Source organism: Geotrypetes seraphini, chromosome 10 (genome assembly GCF_902459505.1).
Source record: "Geotrypetes seraphini chromosome 10, aGeoSer1.1, whole genome shotgun sequence".
NCBI classification, from domain to species: Eukaryota; Metazoa; Chordata; class Amphibia; order Gymnophiona; family Dermophiidae; genus Geotrypetes; species Geotrypetes seraphini.
Window position 1 is genome coordinate 77750603 of NC_047093.1, and position 20452 is coordinate 77771054.

Sequence of the window (20452 nt, forward strand, 5' to 3'; positions counted from 1 at the left end):
CCTACGGTTCCTATCCTAAAACACATTATTCACTCCTATGGGCTGAGGGATGTTTGGCGTCTTTATCATCCAAAAGACCTTGAATATACTTTTTGGTCTGCACCTCACGCCTCTGCCATGAGACTAGATTATTACCTTTTATCTCATTCTCTATTGGATACTATACATTCTACTTCCATCATTACGTGCCCACTCTCTGACCATTCAGGGATCACAGTTTCTTTCTCTCTGAATACCCCTTCGTCACCTAAACCGGTCTGGCGACTCAATACGGCCCTACTAGCAGATACAGACTTTATATCCCAGGTTGACAACTGGACATCAGAATACTTTACACACAATGATACCCGGGAGATGTCATTTCAAATTATATGGGATGCTTATAAAGCCTATCTGAGGGGACGAATTATAGGATATTCAGCCCATATAAACAAAAAGAGGAAATGTGAACTCACATACCTAGAATCTCAAATAAAAAACCTAGAGACAGAATATCATGTGTCTCCTTCTACTCCAGCGTTGGTTCGGCTGCGCAAGCTTAAATTTCAGTATAACTCCATACTATCAGAACGAGCTGGTATAATACTGGTGAAAGAAGGAGCCCTTTATTATGAGCACCGTAACAAAGCGGGGTCATTGTTGGCCAACTACCTTAAACAAAAGAAAAGAGCTGGACATGTTAAAGCTCTTAAACCAGCTGCATCTATTATCACAGATCCTAATGAAATAACCAATTCCTTCAGATCTTTTTATGAGCACTTATATACCTCGGGAGTAGATCCCTCTGAGGCTGACTTTGATGATTTTTTCAAGGGTATGACCCCTCCTGGCTTGCCATCTCTGTTGCTAGAACAACTTAATAATCCGATAACTGAAATGGAGATAGGAGAAGCCATTGATGGTTTGAAATCAGGCAAGGCACCGGGAGGAGATGGACTCTCACTGGGATTTTATAAAGTCTTTCGGAAGGTTCTTATCCCTAAACTATCAGCATTATATTCTAACTTCTTGAATAATGCCTCTGGTGGGGGTACTTTTGTTGAAGCAGATATAGTAGTATTTCCCAAGCCTGGACGTGACCCCATGCTCCCAAAAAATTATAGACCCATATCATTACTCAATTATGATTGTAAAATTTATGCAAAACTTCTTGCAGATAGACTTGCTACTGTCCTCCCTTTGCTTATTCATCCTACTCAATGTGGTTTTGTAAAGGGTAGACTGACAGCGGATAACTCTAGAGTCTTTTGTCATATATTGCAGGCTGCCCGCAATGTTACCATTCCGACTTGCGTGATGTCTTTGGACGCAGAAAAAGCTTTCGATTATGTGGAATGGAAATACTTATTTTACACTTTAAGGTGGTTCCAATTGGGACAAAATTTCATAGATATGATCCATATACTTTATGCAAATCCTAGGGCCAGATTGAATGTGGATGGATATTTCTCTTCCTATTTCTCCCTATTTAGGGGGACTAGGCAAGGATGCCCTTTGTCGCCCCTCCTATTCAATCTGGCCCTGGAACCCTTGTTGCGCAGGCTAGATTCTGACCCTGCCTTTACTGGTATTATGATAGGATCCAATGAAGTACGTTTGTCTGCCTTTGCAGACGACGTGCTCTTATATGTATCTAACCCTACTGATTCATTGCCGGCGATACTCAATCTACTCTCCAGTTTTGGTCGTCTTTCCGGATATACCATCAACTGGGATAAGACTGAAGTGCTGCCTCTAAATATTTACTGTACGCAAGATATGATTGCACCATATGGACTCACGTGGTGTTCCACGACTCTTAAATATTTAGGAATTCAATTTCGTTCTACCTGGCAAGATACGGTTGATCATAATGTTAAACTTCTGATCTCCAAAATTCACACCCTATGTCATCAGTGGTCCCCTTTGCACTTGACCTGGTGGGGTAGATTGGAGACCATACGAATGATGGTGACCCCCCAAATATTGTATGTGCTTCAAATGCTACCACTGCCGCTACCACCTACCTTATTCAAACAGATTGATCGTATCTTGACTAAATTTTTATGGTCTGGAAAACCCTCCCGCATAGCTTTATCCACTCTCAAGAAACCATATTCTCAGGGAGGAGTTAACTTCCCTCAGTATAGCCGATATGCTATGGCAGCAATCTTGAGAGGTGCTAGCATATGGACTATTTCTCCTACCAGTGCTATGGTACCTTATTGGTACAAGCTAGAAAGAGACCTGGCACTACCATATACCTTACATGAAGCCATCTACTCTAAAACTATTTCATGCTTTGCCACATGGGAGGTACTACATACCACCCAAAAGGCAATCTTGGAATTGGGTCGTACTCTAAAACATCCAATATTTACCACTGTCTCTTCCATTATTTGGGGTAACCCTAACATTATTATTGGCTCAAATATGGTGCATTGGTCGTCATGGGTCAATGTTGGTATATGGCATATACGAGACATTCTGATCAATCATGCTTTAATGTCTTTTGCCCAATTACAATTCAAGTATAACTTACCTTCTCATCAGGCTTACAGGTACCTCCAATTAAGCCACAGTATGTACGCGGCATTTGGATCTAATTTAGAGCGTCTGCAAAGGGGCTCTTTCCCTACGACCAATTTGCTATCTACATGGAGTAATAAGTCTCATTTGATGTCTAGGATTTACGATATCATACAGAGTGCTGATCCAGATAATTCCCTACCGATTCAGCGACAGTGGTCCCAAGATCTTAACCTTACTGTATCCGACCAACGCTGGTCGCAGATATGGAGCTACTGTAACAGGCCGTTACACTCGGCGTCTCTCAGACAATCTTTATTTTTTGTTCTTCATAAATCGCTCTGGACTCCTGTCAAACATCATCGAGCTTCCCCAACTTCATCCAACAAATGTTGGCGATGCAAGACCCATCTGGAAACTTTTCAGCATATGCTTTTCGACTGCCATATTGCCTTCACATTTTGGTCTGAAGTGGGAGCTATAATTGGTCAAATTTTCTCTTGTCTCCGACTATGACTTATAGCCAGATAATATTAAGATCCACCTTACTGGAGCCTCCACTCTCTCGCCCATGTTCTGCTCTTTATGACATTCTCATGGGATTAGCCATTAAGACAGTACTTCTCCACTGGAAATGTACCACCTCTATACCTACGAATCAATGGTGGAATATGGTACTTTTATGCTATAAATACGAATTTCGATTGGCTGAGTGTAGAGGCTCCCAAAGAACTTTTCATGGAATCTGGTCTCCACTGCAGTACTACTGTGATTCTGTTGCTTGATATACCTGTATACCACTGTATCACACTTACTGATATTGTTCAGAACTGTAACATCCTTTGTGTCGTATGCTATGCTGCTGCTCTTGATTGTTTATTTTTATGTATTTTTCTGTTGTTCTTTCTTTCTTCAATAAAATGATTTGACTAAAAAAAAAGAATATCTGCCTGCTGTCCCTGGATAACACCTGTTACGGTAAGTAACTGTGCTATTCAGTCTGCAAAACCAAAAGAGTCCAAAATAAACTCGCAATAAACTCCAGCAATATTCAGATAATACTTGCTTTTGTGATGCAAACTTCCATAGGAGCATAATCAGGAGTCAGCTCAATACTGGCTTCAGGGCTTGTTTCTAACTCCATGGCCAACGGTTCCTCAGTCAGACTGGCAGGTGATTCTCCTCCAGCCTCAGTAAACTCCATGTCCTCTGGAGCTGGACTGCCATCAGGAGCTCTCAGCCCTGAGCCTTGCGACCTTCCCTGCTGCTGTTCCTCTCTCTTCTGATTCTCTAGGAGCCTAGTCTTCAAGGAGAACAGCTTGCAGCCCCGCCCCCAACCCTCAGGTGGAAAGGATTTCCGGTGATTCACCTTGTGATTCAGAGGGGGATAGGAACCTAGCACTGCTGCTCTCTTACTCCCTCTACAGGTCCTAGAAGAAAATTCAGACTGAGAGGCAGAAAATAGGGAATAAGGCAGATTATGGACAGTGTCTGGATTTGCATTGGAATCTGTGCTAGGGACACTCCTAGCAGGCATAGTCTGCTTATCACAGTTCTTACATGGTGTTTCTTCTCTGCCTTTAGGGAATCCTTCTCACACTGTTTTACATGGTTCTCTACAGTGGGTATGGCATCGGGTATGTCATTTTCATAACATCTCCCCTCATGTTTCTCCCTTCTTACCTGTACGTTTGAACCCTTCCTTTTCTCCTGGTATAGATACTGCAGCCTTTCATCGTTGGGAAGCACGGGGGATTCATTATCTGTTTCATCTTGTATCGGATGATGGGACCATTAAATCTTTTACTCAATTGCAAAATGAATTTGGCTTATCTTCTCCTGGTGGGTTTGCATATTTTCAAATTAGACATTACATCCGATTTTTGCCCTTGGAAGATCTGGCTGCAACTCGGCATGAATTGTTGTCCATGGCTTATACTATTGGAGCCCATCAATTGGTCCCTCTTATGTTCCATCACCGCCATTTGAAAGATGAGTCCCCTTTGCTTTATCAACAACAGCTTCGGGATGCTTGGGCCCGAGATTTACAGATTTTGTTACCTGAAGATGTGGTCTCAATAGCTTTAAAAAAATTGTCTGTTTATCGGAAATATATGACTTTTTGGGAGCAACATTACAAATTGATGTTGCATCTTTACATTTCTCCTAGGAGAGTGCATTTGGCCTGTTTTCGGGCATCTGCACAGTGTCCGCGTTGCTCCTGCCCAGAGGCGAGTTTGGGCCATATGTTGTGGTCTTGTCCTTTGGTTGAGGCTTTTTGGGACCGCATCTTCACTTTCATTTGAAAGATAAAATTATGTCGTTCACCCTTGTTACTTTTTGGTATTCTCCCTAGTTATCATCCCCGGCAACGGGGCACTTCTACTTTTCTTAAATGGACATTGGCGATTGCATTGAAGTGTATTCTCCTGAAATGGTTGGATGCAGAAGCTCCTGATATCTCCTTGTGTGATTTCTTTTTTGATGTGGGAACGTAGGGACATTGTGGAGATTTCCTCCCCAAAGGGGCGTTTCTTTCAAAAAACGTGGGAGCCTTTTTGGAACACCATGACTCCTATAGCGCGGAGTCTTCTTTTGAATTCTTGATGCTTGACTTTGTTATTGCTACTTTTCAGGTTTTTTTTTTTTGGGGGGGGGATTTGTTGTTTCTGCTTGTTCACCAAAAAAACAAAATGCTTTGAAGTGTTTGCACTGTTTTTGTTTTCGTATCTTTAATAAAATTCTTTGAACATAATTGAAATTCTAAAATTGCAAAACCAACAAAAAATTAAATTTGAGAATTATTTATTTAAAGTTTTTTTAGCTGTGTACAGATAATTGTAACAATGGAGAAGCTAAAGTAGATAGAATACGTTTGCTAATCAGTGTGATGATGTGCTTGTTTCTGAGAGCAAATTAACTCAAAACACAGCTCGATAGTTGACGAGCAAACACACATATCATCATCCACCATCTGCAGTCATTCTTTTTTTTTTTTTTTAATTTCTGTCAGAGCTGAAAATCTAAGTTTGCAAAGAAGATCAAAATGGTAACAAGCCTTGATTGCTTTGTTGCTCTAGTTAGGATAACTACTGCATAAAAATAAAATTACTTGCTGTTAGTTTTCAAGAACAAATCATGTCAAAGAAAGATACTTGTCTGGTGGTTGTGTCCTTACACACGCAGACACTCATAACATTAACAGACTCTTGCGTATGTGATGTACATGTCATCTATTCTAGTATATGCTTATGAAGGGAACTTTAAAATTAAATTACAATTCTGGAATCTCTCTTGGCACACCCGGAATCTCTTCGAGGCACACCATTTGAGAGACACTGACTTAGGGTAAAAACGGTGTATAAATGTTAAATAAATGTGCATGAGTCGAGTCTTTGATTTGAAAGGAAACTCTGTAATGTGAGGGCATAGGATGAAGTTAAGAGGTGATAGGCTCTGGTGTAATCTGAGGAAATACTTTTTTACAGAAAGGGTGGTAGATGCATGGAACAGTCTCCCAGAAGAGGTGATGGAAACAGAGGCTGTGTTTGAATTCAAGAGGGCCTGGGATAGGCATGTGGGATCTCTCGGAGAGAGAAAGAGATAATGGTACTGAGGATGGGCAGACTAGATGAGCCATTTGGCCTTTATCTGCCATCATGTTTCTATGTTTCTAAATATGTTGAATTGTGTGCAATAGATAAAAATCCAAAACCAAACCAAAAATAAATTGTTTACTTGTAACTAGGGTTCTCTATAGACAGCTACACAGTTGGATGGCATTTGAAACCATTGGGTAACATCACCCACTTGTCTGGCTCATCATTATGCTTATCTATATAGAAAAGTGTTATATTTTTTTGTAGCATAATAGAAAGTCCCAGCCCATGTCACTCAAAGAAGAACTTGCCGAGTTAATTGAATGCAAGACAGCAATTAAAAAATTATTTTAAACCTACAGTACTGTATGTACAGCATTGAAATTGAGAAATATATCTAATTTCAGTGTGTATTTTAATGTCAGAGTATGGCAGGTTCTTTAATTTTTGTTCTTTTTTTACAATGGGTTCTGAGTATGGGAATCATTGTTCTATATTATTGAAACTATTTCTTAAATATCTGCTTGTTTTCAGAAAGTAAAAACTATGAACCTTGATGATGTGGTGATTCTTAATGTGGATACCAATACATTGGAAACACCTTTTGATGACCTTCAGAATCTTCCTAATGATGTGGTTAGTAAAACACTACTGTTACTTTGCATGGAATGATATTTGGAAAGTGATTCATTCATCTACATACTTTCTGCCTAATCTGTTCAGCAATTGCAATGGAATACTGCTCAATTGTAAGCCAGTACATTTTACTGCTAGTTTAAAGAGAGGGGATAATGTTGAAATAACTTAATTTTGAAAGCAGGTTCTCCCTTTGAAAATGTATTATGTGTTACAAATGGGTTTATATATGTTATCTTGTTTCTTCCCTTGGACCTTGATTGCATTCTTGTACTTAGCGCTCGATGCTCTAAAATCGCTGTTAAAATCCTTTGGGTGGCTGTTGTGTTGGTAAATGGTCCGATTTGAAAATGGCAATCAATTTGAAACAATTTCACATGCAAATGAGTTTCATGGAGGTCCGCTGTAATCTCATCCAATCAGTCATTGGAGAAAGCGACTGACACTTGCACTAAGCCAATAGAGGAAGCCCCAAACTGCTGAGCAGCAGGGGAATTTAAACTACTAAGTTAAAATACAATGCTTTATTTGACTGGTTTAGTGACTGTCGGAATTTGCCGACCTGATATTGAAAATGGCTCACCGCATGCTTTTCCGTGCAGTTGTACAAAAGTCCGACTTTGGCATCCCTCCTGCTGATTTTTATTGAAGTACGGAGAAGGGGAGGTGGGGGGTCCTGCAAGGGGAGGGCAGTTTGGCTCTGTACAGGAGAAGGATTTCGTGAAGGCAGGAGGGAGTGGGCATCCCTCCGGCTTCTATTTTGTTTCTGGGGGCACACACCACACCCACATACCCCACACCTCCTACACACTCATACCCACATACACCCCTCAACAGCTGAGTGGCAGAAGGCTGTTTTGGGACGTCAGCTGTTCAGGCTTTCCCAAACTTGCTCTGTGCTTGTGTGAGAGTTGGTTTCTAAGCGAGCGATTATATGAGATTACAACTGCTCTCCGCAAAACTCATTTGCATGGTCAGCAGTTTGAACACTGGTCACTGTTTAGAAGTGGGCCACAAAATCAGCCCACAGTGACCCGCACAGTCTTAGCAACCATGTTTTGTGCATCTAGCCCTTAGTGTGTTCACTTAATTTCAGCCTTCCCTCTCCCTCCCAATAACTGAATGGTGCTGTGTGCTAAATGATTTTCATTTGGTTGGAGGAGCCAGCTCCACTTTGTGTTGTACTATTGATGCCATCTGGTACTGGAGTACTCTTAATTAGCAGATCAAAAAGAGTATACTGAAATGGTAAAGAGGGCAGTGCCAGGAAAAGTAGCCATGCACTTTGATCTATGTTAGTCTGTTATGTAGATTTCAGGTAGAGATTTTTTCCTTCAAATAATTTGTGGTTTTATATGTTCTGTAAAGGTAGAGTAAATTTTTAGATTTATTTAAAGGTCTATCTTAATTATTGTTCTAATGTACAGTATACTATAGGACTGGCTCTAAACCAGTGGTCTCAAATTTGCGGCCCGTCACATACTATTTTGAGGCCCTCGGTATTATAAAGAATGTTTCTTTATGGAAAACTTGTGCCTTAAGGCCCAAATTCTGTATAGGATGTCCGGGAGAGGCATCCTATACAGAATCGGGCCTAGGCCCGCCTAAAATAAACCTGATTCTGTAACTGATGTCCATGTTATAGACGCTGGTTATAGAACCGGGTTACTGTAGATGCGGTCGTTCTACTTATCATGGCAAGGGATCTCCCTCCTATGATAAGTATAGCGGCTGCCGATTCCCCCCCCCCCAAACGATCGCGGCAGGAGGGTGCTCAACCCCTCCTGCCTGAAGACGACCTACCATTCCGACGATCGCGAAGGCAGGAGGGAGCCCAACCCCTCCTGCCCAAAGACCCCTCCCCGACGATCACGGAGGCAGGAAGGGAGCCCAACTCTTCCTGCCCAAAGACGACCCACCCTGACGATCGCGGAGGCAGGAGGGTTCCCAACCCTTCCTGCCAGAGGCCTCCCACCCCTGGACCCCTCCAACACCCCTCTCTGACCCTCCCTCACTAACACCTCCTGGACCCCCCCCCCCCCACTAACCATACTAGTTGGCAGGCCGGGTCTTCCGTCCATCCGGCAGGCCCGCCTCCGTCAAAATGAGGTGGCCCGCCCCTCTCTGGCCCATCCCACACCAATCAGGTCTTAGGATAGTGTGGGATGAGCCGGATAGGGGTGGGCCTGCCTCATTTCGAAGTCTGGGATGTCTACAGCTGCTAATGCATCATTCCAGCATCGAGGGTCATCTGTATCAGATTTTTGGAGCCTCCAACCACCAGAGGATTTGGTCTAGAAGCTTCCTTCCTCTTCCCCATAGTATTTGCAGAATACTATGACAAAGAAAAAGACAGCAAACAAACCGTCTATATCTGGCAATGGAGAGAGGGGAAAGGATGACGCTAATGCGGAGCTTTGCCTCAAGCACCCGTCCTCAACGCCATCTTGGATTAGACTTTTTTTTTAAATCAAACTAGATATCTAAAGAAAGACATATGAGCACAAACACTTATAGAAAATGGTGATTAAAAAAAAAAAGGATAGATGTTTTCCTGGTTCAAAAATCACCATGTTTGAGACTTGATTTTTGGATGTTTTTCACAAAACCTTCCAAATCAGATGGATGTTTTTTCGAAAATGCCTCTCCACGTTTCCTAGTTGAGTTACTGAAAGTAAGGTATTCCTGGTCATTTATAGGGTAATTTTATAACAGGCCATCTAGCTAGGCAGTAGATGTGCACCAAGTTTTGCCTCTTTTTATAAAGTGAACATATGTATATAAGTGTCTTTATGAAATTACAGTATTCTTGAGAAAGTAACCATACACAGATGTCCCCAAAACTGTTGTATATATCTGCATATGCACATAATCCAGACTTCACCCTAGCTGCAGCCTGGGAATGTTTATTCTCATTCCGGGTAAATGTATGCTGTGAAGACACTGTTTAGCACAAACCTTTACCCATATGTAGCCAAGGCAATGTTATAAATTCCCTTGTTGTGCATAAAAAGTGCTGTTTTTCTTGCAAAATGGGCTTATAAAGTTACCCCCCCATGACTCATTTCAAGAGCAAACAAATAACAAAAACCATTCATAAAACTCAAAAAAGAGACACCGATTCCAAAGCTATTTATTAAAATTTACTATAAACCTTAAATCTAATTGGTTAAAATATTTCAATTATTAATTAATTATTACGGGGAAATGCCTCAAATTTAGGAGTAAATCTTTCCAGCTGGAACTATTCAAGAGAAGAATGAATTAATCTCTTGCCTCCTTATAACATCACAGGCTAATTCCCCACCTCCCTACCAGAATATTTATTTTATTTCAAAACAAAGTTACTTTGGCTGAAATAAGCCTACAGTTCATTTTAAATTGCTGTTCAATTCATAGCAAAACATTAAGTTAATTCAAACTTGTGATGATTCAAACAAAAAATTCTTCATATATTGTACAAGGTTCTTAGCTCAAACATCTTGTACAATATATGAAGAATTTTTTGTTTGAATCGTCACAAGTTTGAATGAATTGAATGAACAAAATGTTGATTCTCTACTAAATTAATTAAAATTAGATCAAAAGTTATAAGTTATTTAATTAATTAAAGTAATAAAATAAATATTCTGGTAGGGAGGTGGGGAATTAGCCTGTGATGTTATAAGGAAGCAAGAGATTAATTCATTCTTCTCTTGAATAGTTCCAGCTGGAAAGATTTACTTCTAAGTCTGAGGCATTTCCCCGTAATAATTAATTAATAATTGAAATATTTTAAACAATTAGATTTAAGGTTGATAGTAAATTTTAATAAATAGGTTTGGAATCGGTGTCTCTTTTTTGAGTTTTGTGAATGGTTTTTGTTATTTGTGTATTTTATCAATATAGTACCATTCAAATTTTTGTTGTTTTGCTGTTATCATTGCATTTCAAGAGTATACAGAATTTAAAATACTAAGTTAAAATACAATGCTTTATTTGTATTGAATCGCATGCCCATTGCAAAATTAAAATATTTTGTTTGAATTTCAAATGGTAGATTTTGTTTTTAAATTGTGTAATAATTTCAAAGAACAATAAAGACATGCATTTCACAGGCAGATGGTGTGTTGTAGTGGTGGGCAGGCCAGTGGCAGCTAGCGGTGTGCTTGCATTGTTTTGCTCTGATTTGGCTGTGTGCCTTTTTGTGGAAGAGAGCCAAGAGAGCACTGAGAAGGAACAAGTACTTGAGCATTTCTTCCTGATGGTCATATTAACCTAATTTATCACTTCTTGTATTTTCTTTAATCAGCTGACTTAGCTGTTTTTGTCTGCAGAACCAAAACTAGATCCATAGTTTCTCTTCCTTCCAGCTCTGAATTCCAAAAGCAAGCTGGATATAGTTTGTTTTGTCAATGTTTTAATATGGCCATACTTCACACCTGGTTTTATTTATGAATGATGATTTTAGGAATTATTCCTTTGAATTCAGAATGCACTTGATTTAGACTTGCACATTTCAAAGGTTTGTATTTGCCCTGGTTAACAATCTCTTGGTACTGTTAGAAATGTTTTTGCAGAAAGATGGTTATTTTTGCTTAATTGCATCACTGAACATTTTCCAAATATTTTCTCCTAAATATGCAAAATGCCAAGAACAGATTTTCTGCTTCAGTCAACCTGCCTTTTTAATTGTGCATGTTAAAAACTACTTATTACAATGCTGAAATACATGATTACACTGGATAAAAATTAATAGTCTTATATTGACTATGATTTTCACACAAAAATATACATTTTTCTCAGCTATGAGACACAGTACCTATCAGTATTACTAGGATGGTGCCACTGAATTTGTGATATACAATTGGAGAGAAGCAGCACTTAAGGTGTGAAACACATGCTCAGTTAATGTGTATATCAATACGCTTTGACCTGTTTTTTGATGTATTATTTATGATAGTATAGTATCTTCCAGGTTTTAAATTATAACATGAATAATTATAGACAACAGTTTTATTTTGGGGAGTATGATAGTATGAGGAGCAGTCTATAATTGTTTTACTATGATTTGGATTATTCTTCCCAGTGATGCACTTTGAGAAGAATAATGTAAGTCATACAAGGGATCATCAGAAAGTTTCTGCACTTTTATTTTTTTTAACACTATTTATTAAATATATCAAAAGCAAATGACATAATATTTCTACATAATCATACAGTTTTATGATACATTTTTCCCAGTGTCCTACTAACTTGTTAATGCCATTAGAAAAGAATGTGGGTTTTTTTTTCAAGTTTATAAATTTTATTGAACCATATAAAGTAAATTACAAAAAAGACCATGTTGCATCATAAAATAGCAAAAGGTCATAAAAGTACAACCAATATAACACCATGGGTTCCACTTATGTTGTACTGTCACTGTTTAGTATATGGCTAAGCAATGCCTCCTAGAAAGATTCTACGAATTCCTAAAGCATCCCCCTACCACTATCCAATCCCCCCCGGCCCCCTCTCCCCTATTAGGAATAACAATCTCAAAATGGTCAGTGTGGGTAGTGAGAATGCCAGCAATAGCTGAAAGTCCTAAAGTATCATGGGTTGAAATTTCTCACTCCGAGCAAGAAAGGGAGCCCTGATTTTCTGGAAATTAGAGATCCTGTTTTTACGAAGGGCAGTTAGTTTTAACATCAAAGCTATGTGGTTAACTCTTTCAAGAACACCATCCAAAAGGAGAGGAGCTCTCGCATTTTAGAAAAGAATGTTTTTGGTTGAGTGCATAGACACTGATTCACCGCCACTTTTAAGTCATCATTACAGGAAAATCTTCTGCCCCTTATAACTTCTTTGAGTGATCTAAAAAGGTGGAAATCAGATGTCACTAAATCTGGAATGTATGCAGGATGTTCCATGACTTCCCATTTCTATTTTCTCAGTGTTTCCAATATGCGGGCTGCAGTGTGAGGGCTTGCATTGTCATGCAACAATATGACTCTCTGTGACAGTGTTCCTCTTCTTTTAGAGCAAATAGCGGATATTAGCTCTCTTTGAAACATGTCACAATAGGTTGCACTTGTAACCGTTGTTCCTCTTTCCTGGTAGGTTTCAAGAATAGGCCCTTCAGAATCCCATAAGATGGTCAACATCAACTTTCCTGCCAATGGCTGCATCTTGAATTTCTTCACCACAGGAGATGATGGTTGCTTCCATTATATTCTCTGCCGCTTGCTTTCTGGTTCATAGTGATGAATCCACATTTCATCACTGGTGACTATCTGTTGCAGAAAGTTTTCATCTTTTTCATGATAATGGGCCAAGTGTCAGGAACAAATGTCTAACCGCTTATGCTCCTCTGTCAGTTCTTTAGGCACCCACGTGGCACATACTTTATGGAAATTAAGGCTGTCAAGAATCAGGGAATACACAGATCCAACACTGACATTCAGCTTTTCCGATCAACCGTAATCCTATTGTTTTTGCAAATCAGTTCCAGGCTCTTTCTTCATTCTGTGTGGGAGTGGCTGTTGCTGAACGTTCAGATTACTCTGCATCAGTAACATTTGTATGGCCATTTTCAAACATTTGTATCTACTTATAGATAATTCTACAAGAGAGAACTTTGTCCTCATATTGAGCATACATGTGGCAAAGAATTTCTGCTCCCAGTACTCCTTCTGCCCACAAAAACATAAGACATATGTTGTTCCTCTTTGGTGCAAATTGTAAGTTTAGCAGCTATCTTCACCATAGCATAAACAGCTCTCCTATTACTTTCAAGGTGAGCCTGCTTGCCTGACTGACTAGTCATATAATATTCTATGACTTGCCCTCTTACCACTTCTCCCACGCCAACCATTTTTCGTGAAAATATGAAAATGTAGAAACTTTTTTTTCAAATATCTTTATTGATTTTATGACTATTCACAAATAATGAACAACATCAACAATTAAGTGATCAGATAAAGGATGTTGAATTGGATATGGAAACATATTATAGTAACTAAACAATTAAACAAAAATTTCAGTCGTTAGTACAATTGATATCTAAAGGTACCCAGGTTTTACAAAAATGAGAGTCAGAGTTATTTTTGATAGTTAAAACTTCTTCATATTTCTAATTGAACATAGATGATTCCACCTCTCGGAGAAGTTAAGTTGTGAATTATTTTTCCAATGGTTAACTATTAAGTGAGTAGCGAAAGCAATTATAATATTAAAAAGTTTACAGTGATCAGCAGAGATCATAATGTCTGGGTTTAGTGATCGTAGTATAATTGTCCGGTAAGATAGCTGAGCCAATAATTCTGAGAGAATTATTGATCAAATCTTATTCCAGATGAAGCTCCAGTAAAGTTGCACACTTGGGCATATGTGAGAGAACCAGAAGCATTTGTGAAGAGTCTTTCTGTAAGGTTTGTGCAGTTTTGTCTGGAGTCCAGTATGCTTTGTGCATAATGAAGAATGAAGATTGAGATACTGAAGCTGATTGAGTAGGGGTTGGGGTTTTTTTTTTCATATTTTCCAGTCAAAATTTTGTGTAGATAAATTGAGTTCAGATTCCCAGAATCGTTTAATAAGGATATTGAGATGGATGGAATCATCTCAAATTCTTTTATAGATCTGTGAGGCTTTTATGTTTCCTAGAAGAATCATTTGGGTAAACTTTGAGAAGTTCTTATTATCAGAATGAAGGCCATTATTGGATGAGACTCTTGAAAAATGTAACCAGTTAGTGTGATCAATACAAGATAGGTTATACATAAAGGAGAAAGTTTCAGCTGTAATTAACTGATCATTAATAGTGAATTGTGAAAGCAACCATATATTCTTTGATTTTAACATATCCATGAACAAATTATTATCTTTAAACTTTAAATAACGATTGTTCCATAAGGGTACGTCAGCCAAGACATGTGTACTTTTGTTTAGTGTTTTATAGAAATTGTGTATTAGGATAGAATTAGACTTCAATAATCTTGTTTGTTTGCTGTAGTTAAAGTTATCCAGTTATGCAGAAATGTTTTGTAGAACCCTCGTAGTTACCAGATGCTAGGGTCCACCTTTAGGAGTCAGCACCCAAGAAAAAGATCTAGATATAATTGTAGACAATATGCTGAAACCATCCATCCAATGTTTGGCAGCGGCCAAAAAAGCAAACAAGTTTGCTAGGAATTATTAGAAAATGGATGGTAAATAAGACTAAGAATATTATAATGCTTCATCACAATGCAATGGGAGCAGAGATCCTGGACTAATGGATAGTCATCCCGAAACCACAGGTTTCCTTGCAGAAGCTGCTAATCATCTTCATGCACAACTCCACCTCTCCTCCCCAGAGGGCTGTGCTGTAGCCCCTCAGTTTTCACTTCTGCAAGTGAGTTAAGAAGTTGTCTTCTGATCTGCTCTGATTTATTGTTTTATTTTTTGGGTACTTTTTTCCCAAGTTGAAAGGCTTTTGTGTTGCAGAGGTTCCCAGTCTTCCTGGGACAGCTCTGACTACGAGAAGACACAGACCCTCAGTGAAGAAGTCTGCTGCTAGCGGGTGTCACTAAGAGTACTTACTTAGCCAGCCTGCTTTACCAGTTAAGGCTCAACGACCATTCCCCTGGGAGTATGGCTTGCCCCAGACTCTGTCTGGATCTTGAGCGCAGGCTGTGTGAGCCCTGGAGGGCTGGCTGCGTTTCTCTCTCCCCCTGGCTAAGCAAGTGGGGAGTTGGAGGTTCAGCCCATCTTCTTAAGATACTGCTGGCATCCCGAAGAAGCAAGCAGTTGGAATCCTTGCTTGCCTGAGGAGGAAAGTCTTCTTCATAGCTGCACTAGCAGCATAAGCAGAAAAAGCAGTTCCCAACACAGCAGGCACATGGTGAGTACAGCCTATGGGGAAATTTGGAGAGATCAGAGAATTGTAGTTTTGAGGGTTCCTGGGGCCAGATTGGGGTTTTCCTACCTCTAAAAATCTCTTCCCTGAATTTTCAGTTTCTTTTTGGCTCCCACAGCTTGTTATAGTACCAAAATCACTATTGCAGTGGCCATCTTGGATTTCCAGATTTGTTTTAAAAAGCCTCTATCTGCCTTAATATCCCTTGAATTTTCTGTAATTCACCACAGATGGGACTACTCAAGCTCTGATACACTGGACTCATGCCAGATTTGCACTAGATGGCCAGCCAAGGAATATGTTCCACTTGCCATGTGGGGGAGAGACAAGGGCTTTAGGCTCAGCCTCCTCAGATCCCTTGAAGGTCCTAGGACTACAGATGGGCCACTCTGGAGGGTCTAGGTCATTTCCAGAAGTGACAAAGGCCGAATCTGTGTGTATGGTGAAACAGGGCTGCATAGAGGAATGTGAACGCTCAAGGAGGCACAATGAGCACACAAAGGGCTCATATGAGCCTTCTGTTCAGGTCTTTATACTTGATTTTGTAAGCTTTCTTTACAATGTCTATTTGAACTATAAAAGTCAGTCCGCCAGTTCTGTGCTTGCTCCAGTGGTAGTGTGTGTGTGTGAGGGGGGAGACCTCCCCTCCAGGACCGCAGGGCCTCCTAAGTACGTGTCTGTGCCAGACCCAGAAAGCCAGTTGAAAAAGAACTTTGGACCTCAGACTCTATGCCTCTGTTCTTCCAGAGTGAACCTTCTGTTTTTGGTGGTTTTGAAGATCAGGTGGATGCCGACGGTCAGCAGACTGTGGTGGCACTACACCAGGGTGATGACCTGACACTGTGCAGACTTTTTAAACTGGCTGGTCTGTTGGATATTGTCACAGAGGCTTTTCAGGAATTGAAATTGGAACTGCCACAGTCTTCAGCTGCGCAGAGTTCTATAACAAGTGGTTCTAAAATACAGCCCATAAGCTTTTTCTCATATCTAGATATTACAATACAGTACTCATAACAGAGCCTTGGTAATCCCCGGAGGGCCCTCTGAGGATATGGCCAGGCTGTACCCTATGGCAACTGACTTTCAGCAGATGTCACGCCCAAGGTGGATTTGTTGGTGGCGCAGGTCACCAAGCATACTTTGCTGCCTAGTAAGAGAGGAGTGGTTCTAAAGGATGGGCAGGACCACGGGTTGGATTCAGTCCTCAAAAGGGAATTTGAAGTCTTGGCCCTGAGGATGAAAACAGCTGTAGCAGCTTCTTACATGTCTCTGTTGGAGGAAGACGCTTACCCACACTTAGTTTTGGCAGGAATTAACTGTGTGGCAGATACTCTATATTCACAAACTCAATCTTAAAATTGTGAGTTTAATCTTTAAATTATTCATTCCTCAAAAAATACCAACTAGTTTTCCAAATATAGAGAATTGATTTCTCGATAAACAAAAATAATTTTTTTAAAAAATAAATGAAATGTGCTCAGTGAAAAAGCCAACGAGCTTTAGGTATAGAAGCAGCAGACTCCACCAGCCCGGATCTCATAACATCATAGCACCCTTCCTACCATGTGGATTTTAACTTGTCATTTGGATTTTGTGAATGGACACTGTTTGTGTTTTGGGGTTTTGGACTATCACGTTGAGGAGCTGGAGTATCGTAAGCAGCAGACAGATGAAACCCAGCTGAAACAAGCTAAGTAAAAATTTATTCATCTTCTTGTAACCATCTGTGGAAATATTCATTTAAGACACCCATTCTACTTACCCTGTTGTAGAACTTTAATAGATGGAAGGGAGGTAGGAAGAGTGCTATGATGTTATGAGGTCTGGGCTGGTGGAGTCTGCTGCTCCTATACTTAAAGCTCGTTGACTTTTTCACTGAGCACATTTCATTTATTTATTTAATTTATTTTTGTTTATTGAGAAATCAGTTCTCTATATTTGGAAAACTAGATGCTCTATATAGGTGTTCTTCAACCTTTTGACACCTATGGACTGGCAGAAATAAAATAATTATTTTGTGGACCGGCACCAGTCCGAGGACCGACAGTTGAAGAACACTCGGCTAAGTTATGGGCCAGACCCTGCCCATCTCTACCCAATCTCTGCTGCAGACCCCGCACCATAATAGTACTAATTGTAAAATCATTTTTTTCCATTCATTTTCATATATATATATATATATATATATATATATATATATATATATATATATATACATACACACACACACAATATAATTGTATTAACAACACAATGGTTAACCACAAAATTAAACTACACAAAGCACACTGTATGCTTCTCAATATTCATTCCTACCAGAACACAGATAACCCCATGCAATTATGGGACCAAAAACTATAAGAACATAAGCAGTGCCTCCGCCGGGTCAGACCATAGGTCCATCATGCCCAGCAGTCCACTCCCGCGGCGGCCCAAACCTGTCTGAATCACCAGAAGGGGCCCCCTTGCCACCTTGGTTTCCCATTTAAGTCCTATCTTCCCATCGAAGTCCTAACCCTCCGGTCTTGCACATGCATGACCTGGTCGGGTTTCTATACTTATTTCCTGGATACTTCTCTCAGTAACTAAAAGTACTAATATATACAAACAAACCTAAGATGCAAGACACTGCATGCAGTATAACCACAGAGGAAAAGAAACAAATGCATTTTTTCCTGAACAGACAGCAGATGTAAGTCACTTACTAAATTCAAAACTAAAATCATTCCCCCTACATTTGTTGTCTCCCTCCCTCTATGCTGTGCCTTAACTTCTGGCCTGCTCCCGCCTGGCCATTTTATGCCACCCCCGGTATTGCCTTCGGGCCGGCTCCCTCTTCCTCAGTGCTGCAGTGCACAAAGACATGGGCAGTGGCTTCTCGCATGTCTCGCACCTCATTCGGAAGCCTTCTCTCTGATGTTGCAACATCAGAGAGAAGGCTTCCGGTTCAGGCGCGGGAAGCACATAGGAACCGCTGCCCATGTCTTTGTGCACTGCAGCACTGAGGAAGAGGAAGCTGGCCTGAAGACAACACCGCATCAATCGCACCGTGGACCGGCGGCTGAAGAACACTGTCTCGGGGCCCGATGCATATGCCGGCCCTGTGGACCAGCAGGAAATTTCTTCTGACCAGCACTGGTCCAAGGATTGGCGGTTGAAGAACACTGCTCTATATAACATGTTCAGGGTCATGAGCTTACTCTGTTTCCGCCTGCAGAATGCTCTGGATCAGGCAATGGATGGGTGATTCTTCCTCAAGGCTACTTTGATCAGGCTTCCTTTAGGGGCAAAATGCTCTTTGGCAAATGTCTGGATGAGTGTAACAGAACATTGTCCCAAGACCCTGCTAGACACTCGTCCAAGGACAGTTAAGGAGTCCAGCTGTGGTAATTTTCATGGCTCTCCACGATTTCACCAGTTCTCCGGGGGGATTCTTTTGGCAGAGATCCTACCAGAACTCTAGGCAGAAATTCAGAGGTGCCAGACAACTTCAGTTCTCCAGCTCCTGCACTGCAGTGGCCTCAAAGAAGCAAAAATGATGCCAGGTTGATAGCCCTAATTTAAGTATTCTACTTAGCTAAACAGCTTTTACCATATTCTCTGGCAACAAATTCAAGAACTTAATTATACATTGAATGAAGAAATATTTTCTCCAACATGTTTCAAATGTACTTCATAGGATGTTCAGGCAACTCTTACAGTTTTGTCCTGTGAGACTTGAAACCACAAGACTCAAGTTTGCTTACCAAGCTGAATTGCATTACAGAAGCATTCAACATACTGTTTGAGGCAGCACTACACAAAACAACCAAACTTCGCAGATGTTATCCCAGGTGCCAGTATGCAATCCTAGGCACAGGGATTTCTCAAGCGTAGTGAACACTATTTCCACAGCCTAGGAGTAGAAGCACATGCAAATTGTTCACTTGTTAGCAGGCAGTATTATAACTGAGCTGTTGTTCCCCCCCCCCCAAACAATGTGTAAATGTTAAAATATATTAGTATAATACAGTAGCATTAGAACAGATAAGTGTATTAACCCCCCTACTTTCCTATTTGATTTTAAAAAAATGTTTCTTCCGTTTGTGTTTTATCAGATAGTGTTTTCAAAAGAATGTTTCTTGGTTTATTCATGTTGACAACTGAAAAGCTTTGGACCTAATTAAAAGAATTTCCACTAACACCTTTACTGAACCATTTCATTATGCTGCATCGCACAGATTGCATTTTGAAACATGATGATAGTTTAAGGATGACCTTTAAACCTGAACTGCCAGAAGTATAAAAATCTCCTTCACACACGCAGGGACATGGTTTATATATATTAGCCTGTTTGGTTATAAATGATCTTTTAATATTGAATGGCCACCATCTTCTGTTAAGAAAAAATGTATATACTATATGTGCATGCGGTATATGCATGCATGCTGGGCACTTTTTGTCTTAATGTATGAATATACTTACAATGAATATGAATACAAGTGAGGCAATATAAACTATCTATAACTTCAGTATAAGCTCTTATGTTAGGTCGTGAGATGTGCTTTCTGTGTTTTAATCGCTTTAAATCAACGGAAATATGTGCATAGCTTAGGCAACAATTTCACAAATTTAATTGTTACTTTAATCATTACTTAGCACTCCTCATTGATCCAATTTTATGCGCATTACTTATGCATTTTATTCATGCTCTTTGTTTATGTTCTTTGTATATATGCTTTAATCATACATTTTATTTAAATACTCAATAGTATCAAAAGTTTCAATTTTTAAATATGCTTAAAAAGCACTTAAGTTGTGCCATTTGATGGATATACAACTCCTATGTGTATATATAGTAATAATAAAA

The 20452-nt window shown here is 39.9% G+C and overlaps 1 protein-coding gene across 4 annotated transcripts in view; it reads left to right on the top strand.

The window, feature by feature from the left end:
- DENND1A (DENN domain containing 1A) overlaps window positions 1-20452 on the top strand; it is a 994598-nt gene that overhangs the window by 563291 nt on the left and 410855 nt on the right. For all 4 annotated transcript variants that reach the window (XM_033960659.1, XM_033960660.1, XM_033960661.1 and 1 more), the window contains one exon: window positions 6642-6743. In XM_033960659.1, coding sequence (XP_033816550.1) covers window positions 6642-6743 — 102 coding nt within the window. The remainder of the gene's footprint in view (window positions 1-6641; window positions 6744-20452) is intronic.